Source organism: Bos indicus x Bos taurus, chromosome 1 (genome assembly GCF_003369695.1).
Source record: "Bos indicus x Bos taurus breed Angus x Brahman F1 hybrid chromosome 1, Bos_hybrid_MaternalHap_v2.0, whole genome shotgun sequence".
NCBI classification, from domain to species: domain Eukaryota; kingdom Metazoa; phylum Chordata; class Mammalia; order Artiodactyla; family Bovidae; genus Bos; species Bos indicus x Bos taurus.
The window spans coordinates 110,664,957-110,687,062 of NC_040076.1; the positions used below are offsets into that span (position 1 = coordinate 110,664,957).

At 41.9% G+C, this 22,106-nt stretch overlaps 1 protein-coding gene across 2 annotated transcripts in view; it reads right to left on the reverse strand.

Annotated features, from left to right (window-relative positions):
- The window catches only part of KCNAB1 (potassium voltage-gated channel subfamily A member regulatory beta subunit 1), a 450,729-nt gene that overhangs the window by 116,349 nt on the left and 312,274 nt on the right, over positions 1-22,106 (reverse strand). For both annotated transcript variants that reach the window (XM_027542870.1, XM_027542880.1), the window contains exon 2: positions 15,461-15,504. In XM_027542870.1, coding sequence (XP_027398671.1) covers positions 15,461-15,504 — 44 coding nt within the window. The remainder of the gene's footprint in view (positions 1-15,460; positions 15,505-22,106) is intronic.

Here is a 22,106-nt window from a genome sequence, read left to right on the forward strand (position 1 = left end):
TCTTTCTCCAGGCCATGCTGGTTTAGACTCCAAGGCTTCTCTTCCTGAAATTTATCAATTCATGTAGAAAATACTTGGTTTTCAGTCGCTAAGTTGCGTGCTACTCTTTGCAACCCCATGGACTGCAGCAAGCCAGGCTTCCCTATTCTTCACTATCTCCCGGACTTGAGCTCCGTAATTTTTCAGATGGTGGGGTCAAAGAGGCAAATACATAATAATGATGGTTTCTCCTTCCTGGAGCTCTCAGTCAGTGGGGAAGACAGAAAAATACCACATTCTGGTAAGAGAGGTTCTGGTGAGAACTAACAGGAAGCCTCTAGCTAGATGTGGATGGTCAGGAAAGCAATCATCAAGCCTAGATCTGAGAGAAGGGACGAGTGGATTTTTTTTTTTTTTTTTTTAAGGAATGCCTGTGGCTTTTTTTTTCTCTTATTCACCTGATAGGTTCCTATTCATCCTTCAACATCCAACTACCCCTATCAGCACCTTCTCCATTCCCCATAAGAAGTCACTTCATCATAGGTGTCATTTTGGTGTCTTCTACCACAGAGTGTAAGAGAGAGTCTTATACTCTTTCTCTGTCTTTCTACCTCTGTCATTGCTAGACGGCTCTTCTCCTTATTTTCTCTTTGACCTGGCTCTATTCTACCCTAACTCATCCTCTCATACTTGGCTCAGATATCTCTTTCTCCAGGGAGCCTTCCATGATCTCCTCTTAGGCAGCCCTCATATGAGTTAACACAGACCTTCATATTTCTCTCAGAGCACTGGTCACACTGTGATTCATTCATTCATTCTATAAATAAGTATATATGAGCATCATAAATGAGTACTTTCTCTGATCTAAGCATGTATTCTGAACTGATAATCCAGCAGGAAATAAGTCAGACTAAAAAAAGCTATTACCAGCAAGTATAAATTCACGGTGTCCTCTGGGGACACAGCCCAAGGAGCTCATCCTGCCTGGGAATCAGGTCGTTGCTCTTCCCCCACTCCCTGCAGTGCGAGGGCAGCCATTGGTGCTCTGGTGTATTTCTTGTTTCCCCAGCATGGTGTCTGGCACCTCTCATACAGTCCTTGGACACACACATGAAGGACAGGAGCGCAGATCCCATGCTTTCCAGGGATGATAGAATCAGCTGCAGTTTCTGCCCTCTAAGAGCTCAAGCTGAGACACGGGTGACATCTGAGGCAGCCCATCCATCAGCAGGACCCGGGCAGCCAGCCAGCCCTCCCAGAAAGGTGCTGGAAGGGAAGGCGACTGGAATGGTGTGACAGGTGACAAAGTTGGGCAGAGGATCACTTCCATAAATGAGTCTCAGGGTCAGTCTTGCCTCCTCTCTTCAGCCAGCAGCACTTCAAGTATCACTGCTGAGTGATACTTGAAGCAGGTCGGCTGAGTTGGGCTAGTTTCTGCTCAGAATGGAGCCAAAGGAAAGGGTAGCTAGAGCAGAGGGCAGAGAAATGGGAAGTGAGACAGAGTCAGAGACTAAGAAGAAACTTGTTTCCAGTAAAAATTGCAAGTAGACCCAAGCCAGGACTTTTCATCTCCGGTTTCCTTCTCTTCAACCTGAAGAAACCCCCATGGTTAGACTGTCAGCTCTACTGCAGCTACTGCTAATTACTTCAGGCATTTTCTGTAATTGAATGCTGGGGAGCTTCTTCCTCCTCTCATTTTAATTAGTTGTCAGATGTAAAGTGAGCGTTGATGGCATTTTCTGTTGCGCCCTCCCAGAGGTCCTCCTTTGCATAGTGTCATCTCTCAGGTATTAGGATGAAGTTTTTATTTGTAAATGAGGTCTTACTGATCCTTCAACACAATAGGGAAGTATTAAAAAGGCAAAGCTAGGTATTGTATTTACCCTGCCAAGAAAAGTTTTGTCCATTGGGCAAACAGAGGTGGCGGAAGGTAACTCAGCAGAGCTGACCCAGCAGACTGAGCATACCTCAAGTTGCATACGTCAAGAATTCTGATTTTCAACCTTGGCTACCAACAACATAGAAAAAGCTCAGATAAGCTAAAATAAGTGCGGGGAGGAATTTTAGGATCCAAAGGTCTCTTTTCTTAAGAGCAGAGAAACTCAGAGCACTTTAAGCAAGAGCCTGTTAGATTTCCTTTAGGAAACTCATTCTGTGGTTGGGGGTGGATTTAAACTCTTCCCCTGCTTCAGGGGTGATTCTTGATTGCCGGCAGTTCTTCAATGACTGATTCAGAGGTAGATACATAAGCTAGTCAGAGCCAGTGGGATATGACACTTGGAGTGTGTGCAGCCATCTTGTCACTCTGAGGGCAGTCTGAGAATGGAACCGACCTTCAGCCTGCAGAACTCACAATCTGATGCCTGGATCAAGTCTTTTGGGCTCACTGTCCCTGTGAGCCTAAAAATTTCTGGTTTTGGCTAAGCTGACAGTTTTGCTTTGCTTTGAGCTGGGTTTTCCATTCACTTTCTCGAGAAGGCTCCTGACTAATTTACATGCAATAGTTCTAAAAAGAACTGAGATTTTATTCCTAACTTCATCCAGCTGAGGCCTCTGAGGCCTCTAAGGCCTATATACAAATCTCCACACATTTCCCCTCAGTGTGCTGATCCACAGCAGCCCACACCTCAGGCGTTAATGCTGCCGTTAATGCTGCCGTCCCCGTGATCCTGCCTCGATGAATCCAAGCACCCCAGAAGCACAGCCCCACCTGCACAGAGGACAGCACCCCAACCGATTCCCTCGTTTTTTAGCCTCATATTAGAGTAGCTCAGGTGCATGTTTGACTGAAATTGAAACTTTCATTTGGGTTCTTACATTGCAAAGAGTATAGGAGGGACTTCCCTTGCGGTCCAGTGGTTAAGACTTTGTCCTTCCAGTACAGGGGGTGTGGGTTCTATCCCTAGTTAGAGAACTAAGATCCCATATGCTGTGCAGCACTGCTAGAAAAAAAATTTTTTTTCAAGAGTATAGGTTCCATGTGTATGCTTTTATATATGATAATTGTCTTTCTCTTTCTGATTTACTTCACTTTGTATAATAGGCTCTAGTTTCATCCTCCTCATTAGAACTGACTCAAATGTGTTCCTTTTTATAGCTGAGCAATATTCCATTGTGTATATGTACCACAACTTCCTTATCTGTTCATCAGGAAGGAGGGGACACATGTATGCCTATGGCTGATTCATGTTGATGTACAGCAAAAACCACCACAATATTGTAAAGTAATTATCCTCCAATTAAAATTTTTAAAAAGTATAAGAAAATAATCTTACAAATGTACTCTTTATAAATGTAGACTGTACGGGGAAAACTCTGGGTGAATAATATGAACAGGTGGGCATGTACACAACTGTGTTTCTTGAAGACAGGAGCTATAGCAGGACTTCATGAGGTCTCTAGGGCAGCATGTATGGGAGGGAAAGTCATTCAGGGCATCCACACAAAAACAAAATGTTTGCATTCAGCTGCCTTCTCACTTTGAAGTCTTTTGATCACCTGGTCATGGACCACGGATTCTGACCCCCATTCTGACTGTGGAGCTTTGACGCATCTCTGTCTGCCTACTCTGGAGAGTGATGCGAGGAGTTGTTTAGGCTCTGAAATTTTCTAGTTCTAAAGTAGAGTAAAGGCACTATCCCCCAGCTGCCACCCTGGAGTCACAGTGAACTTGATTGTTGCTCATATCACGACTGTTAGAGCTGGCAGGGGCCTTACATGCCTGGTTCAGCTGCTCTCTTTTCAAGGAAGAGAGATGTGGAGATGGCACTCACTATGAGCATGTGGAGACTGGAGGCAGGTGAAGTGGTGGCTGGTGGAGGAGCCAGGGGCAGGAAATGAGGGCTCTGTCATCTCTATGACTGACCTTGAACAAGACATTTCCCCTCTTCCTGATTCTTTCTCATCTGTAAAGTGGGTGATGAATGCAAAAACTAATTCTCCCTCTCACAGCTGTGAGGCCATGTTTACAAATTGTCATCAGTTTCAACAAAGTGCCCATATCTGAGTCTGGAGAAAACGTAGCCTCCCCTAGTATCTGATGGCTTTGCAATTACTTGTTTCATTTTTGGATCAGAGGTTAACAAATGAGGGCTATTCATCCTTTTACAACTGCACTGAGGGAGATGAGGGTGTATGTGTGTGTGCGTGTGTGTGAACTTAGGGTTGTGTAGACTCTTCTCCTTTCTCTTCTCCAGTTCCTCCCTGAACCTAACGCTGACAGTGTGTGGAGCATCAGGCTGCCCATCTGTCACCCCAGCTGTGTCTCAGCTCCTGACACCCTCTAAGAGGGAAGCAATAGCACATGAATGGCAGCCCCTGGTAATTCAGAAGGCGACCAACTTGTTAACAATTCTGAAGAAGGATTTTATCTATCAAAGTAGAAAACCTAAAAGAAATATTCTAAAATGCTTTTTTAAAAAATATAAATGCCTCTCCATTTTTAATGTGTATACACCATGGCATTTATTCAAGGTAGACATTCCAGGAGAAGTGAGAAGCCTAAAATTCACTTGTTTTATGTTTAATATTCATGCATCATTTAAATTCTGTGGGTATCATGGTCTTAAGATAGTTCACTCTGTGTTATGCAGAAAAATTGGTAAACTCTCTGACAGAAGAAATTGCCCTTTAAATTGGCTTCTCGTTTCTTGGAGGCACTTTATAAATACTTAATGTTGTTGCTGTTATGTTATTATAATATGAGAAGTGGCTAGTTTATATTGGCCTTAACAGCAAGAATGAAAATCATGAAGGATGTCACAAAAATTATATCACCCATGTTAAACATTTCATCTCATGTTTTCCTAGTGGTCAAAATACTTAGTGCACTGAGAGCATCCCTAGGGCAGAGGGAGACAGCTAGGAGCACATTCTGCACATAGCGACACATTAAGAAGAAGCCCACATGGCTTGGGCTTAATATTCACTGCTTTGGCTCTGGAAGGTTCCCTTAGTTGGGGCAGGGCACCAAGTAGATGGGCCCAGGTGTCAGGTGCTAAGTGGAAGGGGAGGTGAGCTCAACCTGCCTACGCCAGGAGCCTCCCCAGGACATAGGCTCCAGAGAACCCCAAGGCCAGCGCTGGGCTGGGCAGGTTTTCCTCTTGGCGACTGCAGTTCAGGTGGAGAGGCCTCAGCCAGCTCCGAGGCCTGGGCCTGAGTACAGCAGCCAGCTGGGCAGATAGAAAGTGTAGCCACCGCCTGGTTCAGCAGTCACCAGTCCATGCATGTCACTATCGCCTTCTATCTGGTGAGGACAACGAGTTCCGATCCTACAACTGCCTCAGAATCGTCGGAACAGTCTTTTAAAAACACCTGTGCCTTGGGAGACTCTTAATCAAAAGGTCTGGGTGGAGATTGGTTATCTGCATTGTAAAAAGCACCGCAGGTAATTCTGCTGTGCAGCCAGAGTTAAGAAGACACACCTCCTGAGAGACTCAGTGTCTCCAAGATGTCAAATATTTCACTTATAACTCTGTCCCTTCAAGGATGAAGCGTGAAAGGGCTGTCTGAATAAACACAGAACAGGATGATCATGGACTCAGTTTGCTCTGCCTGGGAATTAACGGCCTTGAGGTTTGTAGAAATCAGGGCCCTGAAGGCATAGGTGTTCCTTCTTTTCTTCACTGTTTAGATCCAGGCCCAGCCCAGTCTGGCAGGAATGCATAAAATGCCTCCTGACCAGGGAACAGCCCAGGAGGATTCCTTAGAGGATGATGGTATCCTGCATGAAGTTCCAAATGTGCTCAGCTGAAAACTGAGCAAGTGATCACATACCCCCCATCTGTGCTCTTCCCACCTTCCCATAACCTTGATCACTTCCTAGAAATACCTGACTATTTGCCTTGCCACAAGCACCTGGGTGATATTTTTACAAAACTAGCAAAATGCTTTTATTAGTTAGAGTTCTTCAGAGAAATAGAATCTTATAATTTCTTATAAAATTCCTTGCTATATCTTTTTATATGTAATATTTGTATATTTTATATATAATTATAATATATAATGGGTTTCCTTGGTGGCTCAGATGGTAAAGAATCTGTCTGCAATGCAGGACATCCAGGTTTGATCCCTGGGTTGGGAAGATCCCCTGGAGAAAGGAATGGCTACCCACTCCAGTATTCTTGCCTGGTGAATTCCATGGACAGAGGATCCTGGTGAACTATAGTCCAGGGGGTCACAAAGATTTGGACAAGACTAAGTGAGACCAGTCCTGGGTGTTCATTGGAAGGACTGATGTTGAGGCTGAAACTCCAATACTTTGGCCACCTCATGTGAAGAGTTGACTCATTGGAAAAGACTCTGATGCTGGGAGGCAATGGGGGCAGGAGGAGAAGGGGACGACAGAGGATGAGATGGCTGGATGGCATCACCGACTCAATGCACATGAGTTTAGGTGAACTCTGGGAGTTGGTGATGGACAGGGAGGCTTGGTGTACTGCGGTTCATGGGGTCGCAAAGAGTTGGACACAACTGAGCGACTGAACTGAACTGAACTGAAGCGACTAGCACATATAATATATAATAAAATATAGAAGTATATTTTTATATATAGAAATTATATATACACACACACATATATATACATACCATATATATATATATGTATACATACACACATAGAGATTGATTTCTTATAAGGAATTGGGTCCCAGTTTCGAAGGCTGGGAAGTCCCAATATCTGTCACCTGCAGCTCAAGACCCATGATAACCCATGTATAGTTTCAGGACAAGTCTGAAGGCCTGAGGATCAAAAGAGCTGATGGTGTAAATTCTAGTTCAAAAGCTGCAGTACCCAAGACAAGACAGTGTTTCATTTTTGAGTTCAAAGGCCAGAAAAATCTGGTGTTCCAACTTGAAGCAGTCAGGCTGGAGGAGTCCCCTCTTGTTCAAGGGGACTCAGCCTTTTTGTTGTATTTAAGCCTTCAGCTAACTGAAGGAGAGCCACCCATCTATATTAGGGAGGCAATCTGCTTTATGTAGTCTACAAATTCAAATATTCATCACATCCAAAATCATCCTCATGACACACCCCAAATAATGTTTGACCAATCCAGGTACCCTGTGGCCCAGGCAAGTTGACAAATAAAATTAACCATCACACGCCTTTTCTCTTGCCAGCCTCTTAAGTGGATAGAGGCATGTATATCTCAGAGTGAGTGGCACAGGATGAAGTCTGCCCCTTTCCAACACCTGTAAGAACAGCTGCCCACTGTGGGGTACGACCTCTTGTGGCATGAATCAAAAGGACTTCCTGCTCCTAATGTGTGTGGGCAGATGCCCTTTCTATCTGCAGGAGTGAGGGCTCTGAGCCCCAACCCAATCTGGACTCGTGTCACTATGCATACAGTAGATCCCCTGGTCCCTGGCATGTGTTGGGTTTCTCTCTATGCCCTCTCCCCACCCCCCAGCTCCACTTGGCCTTCTTTGTTTCTGTGTTGATACGCTGCTGGAGAAAGCCAAAGACCTGGGCTGGCTGGACCCCAGCAGTTCATCATCTCTGCCTTTCTCTGGATCTTCACTATTACCCACTGTGCCTTTTGTCATTCCTTAGCAACTGACCCACTTACCCAGTCTTCTATTCAATAACTATTTTTGAGCATCTACTACTTGCCAGATACCATGATCTGTTAACAGGGATGTAGAAAAAAAAAAAAACAGAGGTGATCTCTGCTCTCAGGGAGCATACAGCCTGAGAGACTCCAAGAGGCAGGTGTCCTAAACCTGCCTAAATACCTCAGTCCTCTGTATTTGCAGGTGACTTCAGTGACAACCATGGGTTCACCCCGTTAGAAGCTCCTGGGTCTTTACTGTTGTTGGCACTCTCTCCAGCATTCCCTGTGCCCCCTGGATAGCTGAAGCTGATGCTGGCAGGCTCTTGGGTCACCTCTAGCCAATGGTGCTCCTGCTTCTCCTCTTCCTTTTTCTTACTGCTCCCTCCTACATTTCCTCCTGCTGAGATTTCAGCCTGTCCTCCCACATGCCCAATCCGGAACTCTGTTCATGGAGACCTCTCATTCTGAACCCAAGGTCACTAAGTCCTGTTTATTCTTCCTCCTAAAAAAAAAAAAGTCACCTTCTTTCTGTCCATCTTTATTAGCACTGCCTCATCATCTGCCCCCAGGCTCAACTCTTTCCCCCTCTAATCTAGCTTTCACACCGTTTCCAGAAAACAATTCAAATACATCTTATCATGTCCTACTCCTGATTCAAGTTTTTCAATGGCTTTTCACAAGCTGGAGCAGGGCTTTAGCACACTTTTTTTTTTTTTTCTTTTGGAAGAAGCATGCTGTTTTTCCTTCAAAATGTAATATGAAGCACTAAAAAGAAATGAGCTATCAAACCATAAAAAGATATGGAAGAAACTTAAATGCATATTACTAAGTAAAAGAAGCCAATATGAAAAGACTGCATACTATAGGATGTGCATACTACATGAAACTCTGGAAAATGCAAAGCTATGGAAAAAGTAAAAGGGTCAGTGGATGCCAGGAGTTAGAGGTCAGAAAAAAATAGGCAGAGCACAGAGGATTTTAAGGGCAGCGAACTACTTTGTATAATACTATGATGGCGAATATCTATTATGACATTTGTCCAAACCCACAGAATGTAAAACACCAAAGTTATACATATAAGTGTAGTCTTTGGGAGATAACAGTATGTCAATGTAATAATACATTTACGATATATATGAATAATACAGTCGGTATATAATAATAATACATTCATTACAGTAAGACTGTAATGAATGTACTACTTTGATGTGGGATGTTGATAGTGGGGGAAGCTGTGTGTATATGATGTAAGGGGAAATTTCTGTACTTTCTGCTCAGTTTTGCTGTGAACCTACTCCTGTTCTAAAAAACAAAGTCATTTACGACATACTACATTAAAATTTTTTAATTTAAAGTACTACATTTAAATTTACCTTTAAAATCTTATATTCATATTCACATTTAGAAAAGTAGAGCTACTTTGCTGAAGTGGTGGCAATGGAAGGAGGAGGGCAGGGAAATGTGTCTCCTGTCTGTACCTCATCTCTCAGATGTTCCCCGAGACCTTGGGGCTGAAGGACTTGGAGGAACCCCAGAGACCTGGAGGACTAGAGCTCAATGCCTTAGTGAGGCAAATGATGGCCTTCCTAATGAGGCCTAGCTTTCTTTCCAGGCTCAGCTCTTCCCCAATACCTTGCCTTCCCAATGTTCTACACAGACTCTAGTATTCCTCCATTATCTCCCACTCCATGGGTCTCCCTCCAGGCCGTTGCTCACATTGCTCTTTCTGTCTTTCATCCTTCCCCCCTTTTCTCTACTTGATGACCCCCTTCAAGTCTCAGCTTGAACAGCACCTCCCCTGTGGAGCTGCTCCAGATTCCCCAGGAGACCTTCTTCATGCTTGGTTCATCCTGTACCCTCTATTATGGCATCCGTCCAATGCACTGTCTGTTTTTGCATGCCTGACTCCAATTACACTATGAGCAATTTGAGAGCAGTTTTCATCTTGATAGCCTTGCTGTTTTCATCTTGATAACCTCTGTAGCTAGCATGATACCTGGTTTCCTGAATGTTTGCTGAAAATGAACGAGTGGAAGAATGAATGAATACATAAATTTTCCTCTTTCTCTCTCAGAAGATGATCCCACTTCCCACTAGACTGAGATGATGCTCAATCACTCTTTGGCGGCTTTTCTACATTCCCATCAATTTCTTTGATTTTGGGTCAGTGTATTTACAAACCAATCTAGCCACAGCAGCTCACAGCTGGGTCTCCACTTGACTCCCACCTCCTATTCTTTTGTTGACAGAGCTGTGTTCCTTTAGCTGTATCTTCAGTTCATCCTTGAGTTATTTCACCTTTCTGCTTCCATTTGCATATGCTCTTGGTTTAGCAAAAGGAAGCTTGGTAGGAAGAGAAATTCCCAGCCTGTCCTTCTCCAAAGTACTTCAGTAAAAGACATCTGTAATCCTATGATTGCTTGGAATATTTAATACTTAATTTTCAAAGCCTCAGTTCAACACATGTTATAACTGAGCTGATATCCCAAGTCTACAACAGTAAATCCAGCTCCACCTGGATTTGACAGCTGAGGTATGCAGAGCCTGAAAAATTATCTAAAGTTGGTGCATTATTCCTTCCTATGAATTTTTTGTCTCCTATGTTTTACAGAAGTAGGTAGCTCAGAAAAGTTCTCAAAGGATACTTATTCAAGCCTTGTTTACCTGTTTTTATTGAAGCCAGTCAATCCCATGAACTTTTCTTGTTTCCTCCTATTTTTTCATGCCATGTCTTATCACAAGTGTTCAAGCTCTTAGAAAAAAAACCCTAAAGCTCAAATCAGGACTTGCTCCTGAATCAGGTCTGTTTCAAAATTCACCAAAATACCTACAGCTCATACACAGTTTTAAAAAACTAGTCTGCCCCCTGGAGACTCACTTATATGTGGCACTTCATAGGTACCTGAAATTTTTATAGTCTTAAGGGCTTTTGGTTGAGTTTTCTAGGTACTTTTGATGAAATATTTTCCATTATAGATATTGATTCTATGAGACAATTGTCTAAGACTGTTCACTGTATTTCTCTTTTTTTTAAACTTTTTTTGTGTTGGGGTATAGCTGATTAACAATGTTGTGATCATTTCAGGTGAACAGCGAAGGGACTCAGGTATACATATACATGTATCCAATCTCCCCTAAACGCCCCTCTCATGCAGGCTGCCACATAACATGAAGCAGAGTTCCATGTGCTGTATGGTTATCCATTTTAAATATAGTAGTATGTGCATGTCCATCCCAAGCTCTCTAACTATCCCTTCCCCCCCATCCTTCCTGCCTCTGGCAACCATAAATTCATTCTCTAAGTCTGGATTGTTCACTACATTTCTTAATCCATATTTTCTTAAATTGCTATAGTCCTTAACTTCTTTGAGTAATAAGTAGTGAATAGCTATTTATCATTTGTTGCTGTTGTTGCTGTTATTGTTTAGTTGCTAAGTCATGTCTGTTAACCAGTCTCAAAAAAAGGTTAGAATATCCCTGGTAATGAATCTACAGGGTCTTTCTAATACAAGTAAACATTAACAAAATAAGAGCCATTAACTGAGCAAAAGTCAAATTGCCTTAGTCTTATAGTGAACAAAGACCACCTTCACTTCCCAAACCACATTATAATAATTTAAGGAGAATCAGAAAAACTCAGGCATCATTAGCCTTCAATATTTTTGCTATACTGTGAAAGGGGGCAGAATCAGTTGCCACTATCTTTTATTCATTCACTATCATTGCTTCATCCAGCCTCCACACTCACAAAATTCAAGAAACCTTCCTCCCAGTTCCTCCTACCAACCCACATTGCCTTTTTCATACTGTTCATGGGGTTCTCAAGGCAAGAATACTGAAGTGGTTTGCCATTCCCTTCTCCAGTGGACCACATTTTGTCAGAACTCTCTGCCATGACCCGTCCATCTTGGGTGGCCCTACACGGCATGGCTCATAGTTTCATTGAGCTAAACAAAGCTGTGGTCCATGTGATCAGTTTGGTTAGTTTACTGTCATTGTGGTTTTCATTCTGTCTGCCCGATGGATAAGGATAAGAGGCTTATGGAAGCTTCCTGTTGGGAGAAACTGATTGAGGGGGAAACTGGGTCTTGTTCTGATGGGCCGGGCCATGTTCAGTAAATCTATAATCCAGTTTTCTCTTGATGGGTGGGGCTGTGTTCCCCTCCTGTTGCTTGACCTGAGGTCAAACTATAGTGGAGGCAATGAAGATAATCTCCTCAGAAAAAAAGTTATGACCAACCTAGACAGCATATTAAAAAACAGAGACATTACTTCGCCAACAAAGGTCCATCTAGTCAAAGCTATGGTTTTTCCAGTAGTCATGTATGGATGTGAGAAGTGGACTATAAAGAAAGCTAAGCGCTGAAGAATTGATGCTTTTGAACTGTGGTGTTGGACAAAACTCTTGAGAGTCTCTTGGACTGCAAGGAGACCCAACCAGTCCATCCTAAAGAAAATCAGTCCTGAATGTTCATTGGAAGGACTGATGCTGAAGCTGAAACTCCAATACTTTGGCCACCTGATGTGAACAACCAACTCATTGGAAAAACCCCGATGCTGGGAAAGATTGAAGGCAGGAGGACAAGGAGACAATAGAGGACAAGATGGTTGGATGGCATCACCAATGCAATGGACATGAGTTTGAGTAGCCTCCGGGAGTTGGTGATGGACAGGGAAGCCTGGCGTGCTGCAGTCCATGGGGTTGCAAAGAGTTGGACATGACTGTGCTACTGAACTGAACTGAATGAAACCCACTTTGAATCTCACATCATCAGTCCCCCCGTGTTACTTACTCATCCCTAGTCAGTCCTTCTCATAGGAAAAGTTTAGCTCTGGTTCACCGTCACTCTCTCCCATATTAGTTTTGCCATACATTTTAGTGATTTCAGTGACCCCAAAGGTAATCAATCCTTCCCTACACCTTTGTCTTTCAGCTTCTTGACCTCTTCTGGTCTACTTATCTTGCATTCAGCACAACCTCAGTCACTCTTTCCCAAGGGACATGCTTTAGACTTTAACAAGGGCAGGACCCCCCATAATCTCAATTTCAAGAATTTTTCTTTCCAACTACCACTTTTTTTTTTCACTAAGAGATTTAGTTGTATTTTTATTACTCTTTATTTATTTTATTTAATTAATTTATTATTATTATTTTACTTTACAGTATTGTATTGGTTTTGCCATACAGTGACATGAATCTGCCACAGGTGTACATCTGTTCCCCATCCTGAACCCCCCTCCCACCTCCCTCCCCGTACCACTTTCTATTCTTCTGTTCTACTGTCTCTACGGATCTTACTCCAACAATCCCTTGGTCCTCTGGATGTACAATTCACTGACCCTTCCCACTTTTCACTGTCCTTCTGTCTCCTCCTTTTCCTGGCTTTAGTCCTCAATTTCCTACCTGCTCAGCTTCAACCCCAAAGTCCACCATTACAATCACCCCTTTGCATAAACCCTCAGCATCATTGCCTCTCTTTTTTATCTTATGCCCTTGTAAAACCCCACCTGGACTTGCATGGCTGAACACGACTGGAAGAAAAACACCCAACCATGGAGATGGTCTCTTCAAATTTATTAGCACAAATCTCAAGCAGATCCTTAATGCTGTCTAGCCACTCTGATGCATTACCTTGGTCCATTCACTCTTCTTTTTCTGCTGCTGCTGCTAAGTCACTTCAGTCGTGTCCGACTCTGTGCAACCCCATAGATGGCTGCCCACCAGGCTCCCCCGTCCCTGGGATTCTCCAGGCAAGAACACTGGAGTGGGTTTCCATTTCCTTTTCCAATGCATGAAAGTGAAAAGTGAAAGTGAAGTTGCTCAGACGTGTCCGACTTTGTGCGACCCCATGGACTGCAGCCCACCAGGCTCCTCTGTCCATGGGATTTTCCAGGCAAGAGTAGTGGAGTGGGTTGCCATTGCCTTCTCCGATTCCCTCTTCTACTCTCCTAGAAATTCTCTCTCTCCTCAAACTTTCAACACCACTCTTCCATCCTCGCTAATAGCTGATATGACCTTGCTTCTGATTTCACTGAGAATACAGAAGCAGTAGAAAACAACTTCTACAAGATACTGCTTCTGTCACCCTGTCAATCCACCTACCAGCCTCAAAGCCCATGTACTCTGCCTTCTTTCATGTTACTCTCCTCTTGTGTCTTCCAGAAGCCATTCCAGGTATTTTTTTCTCTAGTTATCTTAACCATTGTTTTCCCTTCTCAAATGAATTTCTCCATCAGCATATGCATGTGCTGTCATTTCTTCCATGTGTTAGGGCACCCCCTCTGACCACACCTACCTGTCCAGCTTCCATTCCATTTTCTGCTTCTCTTTATAGAAATAGTCATCAAAAAAGAAGCTGCCAGTCCTTTATAAGCTCTCTTGAACATATTCCAGTCATGTGTCAGTGAACCCCTCACTCCTTCAAAATGGATCTTTTCAAAGTCATTAGTGACTTGCATGTAGCTAAACTGAATGATCAATTCTTGACCCTCATCTTGCTTGACTCATGAGCAGCATTGACAGAGGTTGTCTCTATCCCCCTTGAAATGTTGGATTCTAGGATTCCCTATTCTCCTGGTTTTCCTCATTTGTTCTTTTGAAAACAAAAACAAAAACCCACTGCTTGTTTTCAATGTTCTTTGTTGGTTCTTCCTCATTTTCTCAACTTAATGGACTTCCCAGGTCACAGACCATGTTCTTCTGTTTTCTGTTCTATTTATACTCACTCCTTTAATGTTCTTATCCAGTGTCATGGCTTATACAATATATACATGTTGATGACTCCTACAGCATTCTACATCCAGCTCAGATCTCACTTCTAGACTCAAGATTCGTATATCCTTTTGCCTATATACATATATGTCTTTTCTTGGATGTCTAATAGGTATCTCAAACTTAATATGTCCCAAATCAATCAGCTCCCTCCTCTCCTAAGTCTCTCTTCCTTCATTCTTCCACATCTCACTTACTGGCAATTCCATCTTTTCTGTTGCTCAGGCAAAAAACCTTAGAGTCATCTTTGACTCTTCTCTTGCAACCGAAATAGAATCCAACAGAAGATCTGCCAGGCTCAACCTTCAGAACACAGCTCTCTGTATTCTGACTACCACCTCTCACTAAGTCCTCAGCTACCATCCTGGTCTAGACTCTCTTCAGTTACAGAAACAGTTCTGATGACGTTGAATTGCCTCAACAGCAAAGTGGCCTTTCCCTTATCTGGGGAGTGTCTAAAAGCTGTATGACGACCCAAGCCTCACATTCAGATTTTATAATTTCAGATTTATTCTTATGATGTTAAAATCGCCATCTCTTCTTAGTTGTCTTTAAATATTTATCTTGTCCCTAAAGCATTTAAGGTACATTAGAAAAGTATATGTGTGAATGTGTGTGTGTGTGTTAGTTGCTCAGTTGTGTCTGACTCTTTGTGACCCCACGGGCTGTAGCCCACCAAGCTCCTCAGTCCATGGAATTCTCCAGGCAAGAATAGTGGAGTATATAAAGACATTAAAATAGAAAAATATGAGAAAATTAGGGAAAGGGAAGATAAGGACAGAAAAAAAAATCATATGATGTCACAGGTGAATTGTGCATACACCCACATGCCATGAGGTTTTGTACCCTTGCTAGAAAGGGAATAATAACAGAGGAGTCTCTTCCTCTAAGATGTGCTTTAATATCAGATCTCTTTTTGCTTAACAGGCCCCCAGAAGACATTATGATCACAGTAGCCCCTTGGGCCTGAGTGGCAGAGGGCTGTGTGGGGCAGGAAAGGAGAAGGGTTGTATGCTCAGAAGAAGTGAGGCAACGTTGGTCAGGAGGACCCTTCTCTCCCAAGACTGGGTCCTGACCTACACCCCAATCATTCCCTGGTATTCCCTCCAATCTCCCACCTCCCAGCTCACCCCTACGTGTTACCCTGAGTACTTACCAAGACCCAAGCAAGAAACTCTGAGTCCTGATTTTCCAAGATTCCTAAAATAAAAATAAAGCAACACATGGTCATCGTTTCCTCGGGTAGAATTTTATCTGTGAGTATTAAATCTCACTTAAAATTTTTTTAATTGAAATATAGTTGATTAACAGCATTGTGTTAGTTTCAGGTATATAAACTTAACCTTTTATGACACTGTTCTTGACTAGAGCCGTGGTGGGGGCAGAGCTCCAGATGCAGGCCTGTGGTTTGGGCAAGAGTCTCTTTCATCCCTATTTGGGTGCTTTAAAGTCCAAAATGTCCTTAGGCTCAGCACAACAACAAAGGGTCCCCACAAAACACAGCTTTTCAGCCCTATTGGTCTTCTTTATCAGTTTTCTTACAAATGTAATATCTCTCTTCTTGAGGGCAAGATTTGTAGATTACTTACCCGTCAGTCATTCTTCATTCATCAATCGATTCTGGCCCATGGTGGACCCTTAATAAACATTTGTTGGCTGAGTAACAGATGAACTGACCTTTAAAGCAAAGTATTACTACAGATGGATAGGGAATATTAAAAGAACAAATACAAAATAATCCTTTAGGCTATTTAAACTAAATTAGATTACTTTTATTAAAAAACTACACAAAATTCCTACAAAAAGGTCAGACAATCCTTAAATGATTCTTCCTTTCCTCAACATTTTTGCTTTTCATCCTTAAAAGTTGATCCAGGGAGAGGAAATATATTTTCATTCTTTAAGTAGAAAAAGAACTAGGTGCTCTAATCTTAACTGTAAGGTATTTGTGGAGACCCAGACCCAACCCATCTTCCTGTCATCTGCCTAATGCCATCAGAGAGGAAATCGAATTCTCAGAGAAAGGATATCTCATAGAAGTTTGTAGGGATCCAATGTGAAGAGATGAAGCTGACGTTATTGAAACACGGTAGAAAAGTGTATTCCTTACTTTCTGATCAGATGCTTTTATGAAAATATAGCTTTTCTCCCTGCTTCTATCCAAACAAAACAGAACCAACTTTTCTAAAAAGTTTTCTACAGCTCAGTTCTTCCAAATTCTCTCTTGATTATCCTACAGTTTGATTTCTTTAGAGCTAGTAATCAGTGCTCTTATTTTTGCATCTATTTCTTTTCCTTGCTTGCTACTGTCTATAAAATTCCACCTAAGCAACACAGTTCCTTTCCTAGCCTGGTTCAAAGGACATTACACTGAGAGGAGTTGAAAGATCCAGATTTTTGTGACTTTGTTGCAACCAGCTAGGTGACCTTGGAGATATCACTTCCTCCTTGGACTTCCTTGGAGATATCACTTCCTTTCTAACCCTAATTTCTTCATAGTAAAATGGGGTAGCAATGTCTATGCCATTCTTCCAGCATCGCTGTTGTGGGACTGGAACATGATAATGTATGCTAATGTGTTCACAGTAAACAAATTCAAAAGCATAATTATTTTTGGTGCTTCCTGACTCTTCTAATGCTGTCACAGACATAGTGCTAAATTTCCCATATGAATTGGATATGTCTACCTGGCAGGAAACTATTGCATAAAGGTGTGTGTGAAAAATATTTTGAACTGCTAAGTAGGAGAAAAATACTTGGACCTCTCCCATGAAATTAATTTGCGTAAGGAATTGTTCTTTTAGTAGTTTCTCAGAAAACCACAGGATGTACAGCCAGAAGATTTGCTTTGTGGTCTAAAAGTCTACTGATTTTAAAGGGTAGGAATATAGAGTGAAAGCTATATAGTGGGGAGTATAAAAAAAGACTTACACCAGAGCAAAAAAATCAAAGAAAATATATAAGTGAATAACAGTCTTCCAGGTAGAGATATTTGACATTGATGAATTACTGATTTATTGACAGATTACCATGTTCAAAGCAATGTGTAAGGTCATAAAGATACAGAGAGGAACAAGGCACAGTTCTCTACCCTTAAGGTGTTCTCTATCCTTTTCTGAGGGACGCAGAAGAGCAACCGTGTAATCACTGTAGAGTGGGGGATGTTCTCCCATGGAGGTTCTTGACAGCACATGGAGGAGCTGTCTCAGGCTTGCACTTGCATAACTATGTGGGTGTCATGGGGGAAGAGATCCAGGTAAGAAATTTCATGTAATTTTAATATCTTTCAGTGACTTAGAGCACAATAGGGAACAGGAACTTGGTGCAGAAAATTATGCAGAGGAAGAAATTTTTCTAACAAACTGAAAAAGGGCGAGATTATGACACTGGGCACTTACTGAGCAGCATCTCAGCACCCAAGGTAGGGAGACCTGCTCTAAGTTCCCTTATGCCAGTGATTTAGGGAGACAGTGATCACTCTGTTATGGGTTTGCAGGGCCAAACTTGAGAAACTTGGGAACTGCCGGCCAATACAAACTGCAAAGTAGCAAGTACTCAACCTGGCCCATGTTATTGCCACTGCTGTTTGAACACCCAGGCCAGCTTTTCTGGAATGAAAGCCTTAGAAGATTTTTCAATTACAGACAATTATTTATACAGTGGTGATAGGTCTCACATTGAGCCTTGGTGTTTTTATTTAACTTTTTCACAGATTATTATTTTTTTCTCTGTAAGTGGAAGGATTGGGCTTCGCTGTTGGCTCAGTGGTAAAGAATCTGCCTACCAATGCAGGAGACACAGGTTTGATCCCAGGGTTGGAAAGATCCCTGGAGAAGGAAATGACAACCCACTCCTGTATTCTTGCCTGGGAAATCCCACAGTCAGAGGAGTCTGGCAGGCTACAGTTCATGGAATCACAAAAAAGTCAGACACAATGTAACAACTAAATAACAAGAACAAATGGAATGATTACCAAATTCAGTTAGCTGTTTTTTTAAAGTGAGAGGTATTTTCTGTGCATAAGCCATACCTGGTCTCTAAGTCCATTGCCCTTACTCTTTGCAGGGATAAGTTTCATTGTGAGGCTCCTACCCAGTAAAGCACTCTGGCCGCTCACTTAGCAGATGGAGAAGATAGGAGGAAATAACTTCCTCCAGTTCATGTGGATTTCCAACACAATTTCCGTGATTCCAAATGGCATATCTCCATCCAGCCCACGTTCCTGTCTGCACAATACTAAGCGGAGGTGGGGTGATTATTTAGCCACTTTGATCCGTTTAAGCTCTGCTGGGTAATGGAAGCCCAAATACTTGACACATTTGATCTAATGAGTCCAAAATACATCATCCAAAAGCTTGTTTGTGTGGCTCGAGCACCAAATAATGGCCAACTTTACACATCACACTGGGCTGGGACAGGTGTCCTGGAACCTCCTCTGTCCAACTCAATGGAATTTTCATGCTCACTTCATGACCTTGTGTGACACTGTGCATTGAAACAGCTTAATGTGATGGCATTTTGTCTCTTAGTTCCTCAGCATTAGCACAGGTGAGGCTACCAAAAATTCTGGAAGCACATCAAATGTCCAAATAGATAGAATTTCTTTTCCATTTAATTCAAGGCAGTTGCACTGCACTAGCTTCCCTATTTTATCTGTGTCAGACATACCAGAAGAAAGTCTCACTGTGTTCATTTTTAGTATGTGCTCCCGTTCAACTCAAAATAAAAGCTCCTCTTTCCCAAGTGAACCTGGGCTGCTCAGCTGCTAATATTAGAAATGAATGACATCAATATGGGGGCACGGTACACTTAGCTTTGTCAGTCAAATTTTGGAAATCCTAAACCTTAAGTCAAAGCTTTGGGAAAGTTACTGGAGAAGGGATATAGCTTCTTGAGAAGCCAAAGGTTGCATTTCTTCTTTCTAAAGACAGAATTGTCCTCTCGGTGGCTGAACTTGTTTTAAGACAATGGTTAGTCCCATGACAGATACATTAAATATAATTTCTAGTGTTGTTTTCTGGAGCATCCATCATGCACTTTTTATTTTAAGACAATAATAGAATTGTAAGAACTGAAATCAAATGTCACGTAGGCACAGTATCAAATACCATTTGATGTTTACAGGTCCTTTACAAATCAAAGATGCTAAAAGCAGAAGATTAGCAGCCTAAATGTGTTGTTTTAAAGTCCTTGCTTCCTCATACGTGTATCTTAGACACTATTTACAGTAAAGTGCTTGGAAGAAAGGAACAGTTGGCTAAAATAGGTACCTTGCATTTGACCAAGAAAGATGCATGTTGCACAGGAGAAAAATCCCTTATTTAGAGGCTGACACAACAGAGACAAACTGAAGGCACATGTAAAGGGCTCCAGTGGCCTTGTCAAACTGGCAGAAACAAATTTGGTTTGACCTGGTTTTCACAGGCTCAGATCATTACATCATCTGCTGTTTTAGTCTAGCTGAACATCTTTCTGATCCTTCTAAACCACATTCTGCTGTGTGGGGGGCCTTACCTGGAAGCTACTAGTCAAACGTGGGGTGTGAAATGGAAAAAAAAAAGAAATGTACAGTTAACCTGTTTTGAAAAATACAGAGCAGAAGGTATGTTCATTTGTCAGCCAGCTTGTTTTTATAGTTGTATGAGAACATACATTTTTACAGCCATGAAGGTGACTACAAATGGTGATAACGTTTTCTTATGAGGGTACCGTTCATCACTGTTGACAGTGATTAATGATTCATTTGGAAACCAGCAGGCATATAAATGATTTAGCCATGCATTTTGATGACAGACATTGATAAGTAGCACAAGGAAACTTTGTTTCATTCCTTCCTTTATCTAAGTAGAGGCAAAGTAGAATGGGATTCTTTCAAATTCTTTGGTTTAAAGGTTCAAGCCATTTATCTGTTGTAAATTCCAACTAGATTCTTATTCATTTTCTTTGGACATATAAAAAATCACCTGTTGATCTGTGCACTCTAAAAAAGTCTGCAGAAGTATAGCAAAAAGAGATTTCCCTATAGTTAATTAATCAGTTTAATAGAACTGTGTATGACATTGGGCAGGTTACTTAAACTTTTCAAGCTTCTTTCCTCATTCATAAATGGGGATATTAATAGCTCCCTGCTTTTTCTTTCTTTAGGAGATTGAGAAAATATAAATGCAGCACCATTCACAGGAAACTTAAGTGTTCAAAAAATGATATTTACTTTCTTTCTTTCTTATTTTCTAGGAAAAGTGGCATCTCAAACACTGACGCTGGTGGGGTTCCGATTCAGGACTAAAGCTGTTAGAAGGTTGCTTCTGTGGCTTTCAAGACCTATTTCTGTGACCATATCCTCTTACTTCATGGATTTGTGCTTAGACATTGCAAACATCCTAAATCTATTATATGTGAATTGTGAGTCATTTTGCTAGGACCTTTAAGACAGTGGGAAACAGGGGCTAAAGATAGATAATGGAGGTGAAGGAGAAGGTGGTATTCTGTTGGGAAAGGCAGTTTGGAGAATTCATGTGGGTCTGAGAAATTTAGAACCTTTCTTCTGTGACCGCCAGGAGGAGGGACATGGAGTTGGAACACAAGGTTGTGCCCAAGAGCAGAACTTGGATGATCTGCACGGTGGAGATGGTGATAGGGGTTGCGAAAGGCTCATCAAAGTCTACTTATCACTTAAATAAAAGTTGCTCACTGCTTTTTCTGTCCCAAGGATCTAAGGCATCAGAATAGCTGGAAATAATTCAGTCTGAAGTCAAGAGAATCTAGAACCTTTTTATCTAAGGGCATATCATTTGGGGTTCATGAACATGCATGAGAAAAATACATTTTTATTTTTCACCAACTTCTAACTGAAATTTAGCTCCTCCTTCAAGTATAAATGTTGGCAAGAAACCACAGAAGTACCCACATTAACTGTTACTTTGCCATCAAAAGAAATTACAGGTATTTTTCTACCACATCACAGTTACCTCAGAGATTTAAAAAAATAATTTTCACTGGCTATTTATACCTATCACCTTTTGGAAATTTGGCACTCAGCCTACTCCTAGAGCTTGTTATTTAATATATTGAGAAAGAAGTGAATGTCTTATTAGGTCACAAATTTGGATTTTAAATATTTTGAACTGTTTATCTAGTTAATCAGATTCTTGTATATTTTATGTTATGTGTTTAAAAGCACTTTTTCTAAGGAGTCCGTAAACTTCACCAGACTGCCAGAGGGGTCCATACATCAAGCATCTTGAACGTAGCTAAAAGAAATATGTCGTTTTAAAAATGCCTCTTCGTGCATCCATCTGCCACAAAGCAACATGGGTTTACAAGCATCTTTTTCAAACCATGAGGGTAGGCAATCCTGAACAGTTTTGAAAGTGAAATATGCCATACCCTATAGCTACTCTTTAAAATGTGTATAATAAAGTTGATAGTGTTGGTGTTTAGTATTCCTTTGTTTAATTTTAGTAAGTTACAAAAAATTTTTAGGCCCTTGCTGAATTTACTTTCAATTCAGGCTTGCTGCTTGAATTACCTCTACTGCTGCTGCTACTGTTAAGTCGCTTCAGTCGTGTCTGACTCTGTGTGACCCCACAGACGGCAGCCCACCAGGCTCCCCCGTCCCTGGGATTCTCCCGGCAAGAACACTGGAGTGGGTTGCCATTTCCTTCTCCAATGCATGAAAGTGAAAAGTGAAAGGGAAGTCGCTCAGTCGTGTCTGACTCCTAGCGACCCTATGGACCACAGCCTACCAGGCTCCTCCATCCATGGGATTTTCCAGGCAAGAGTACTGGAGTGGGGTCTTGACC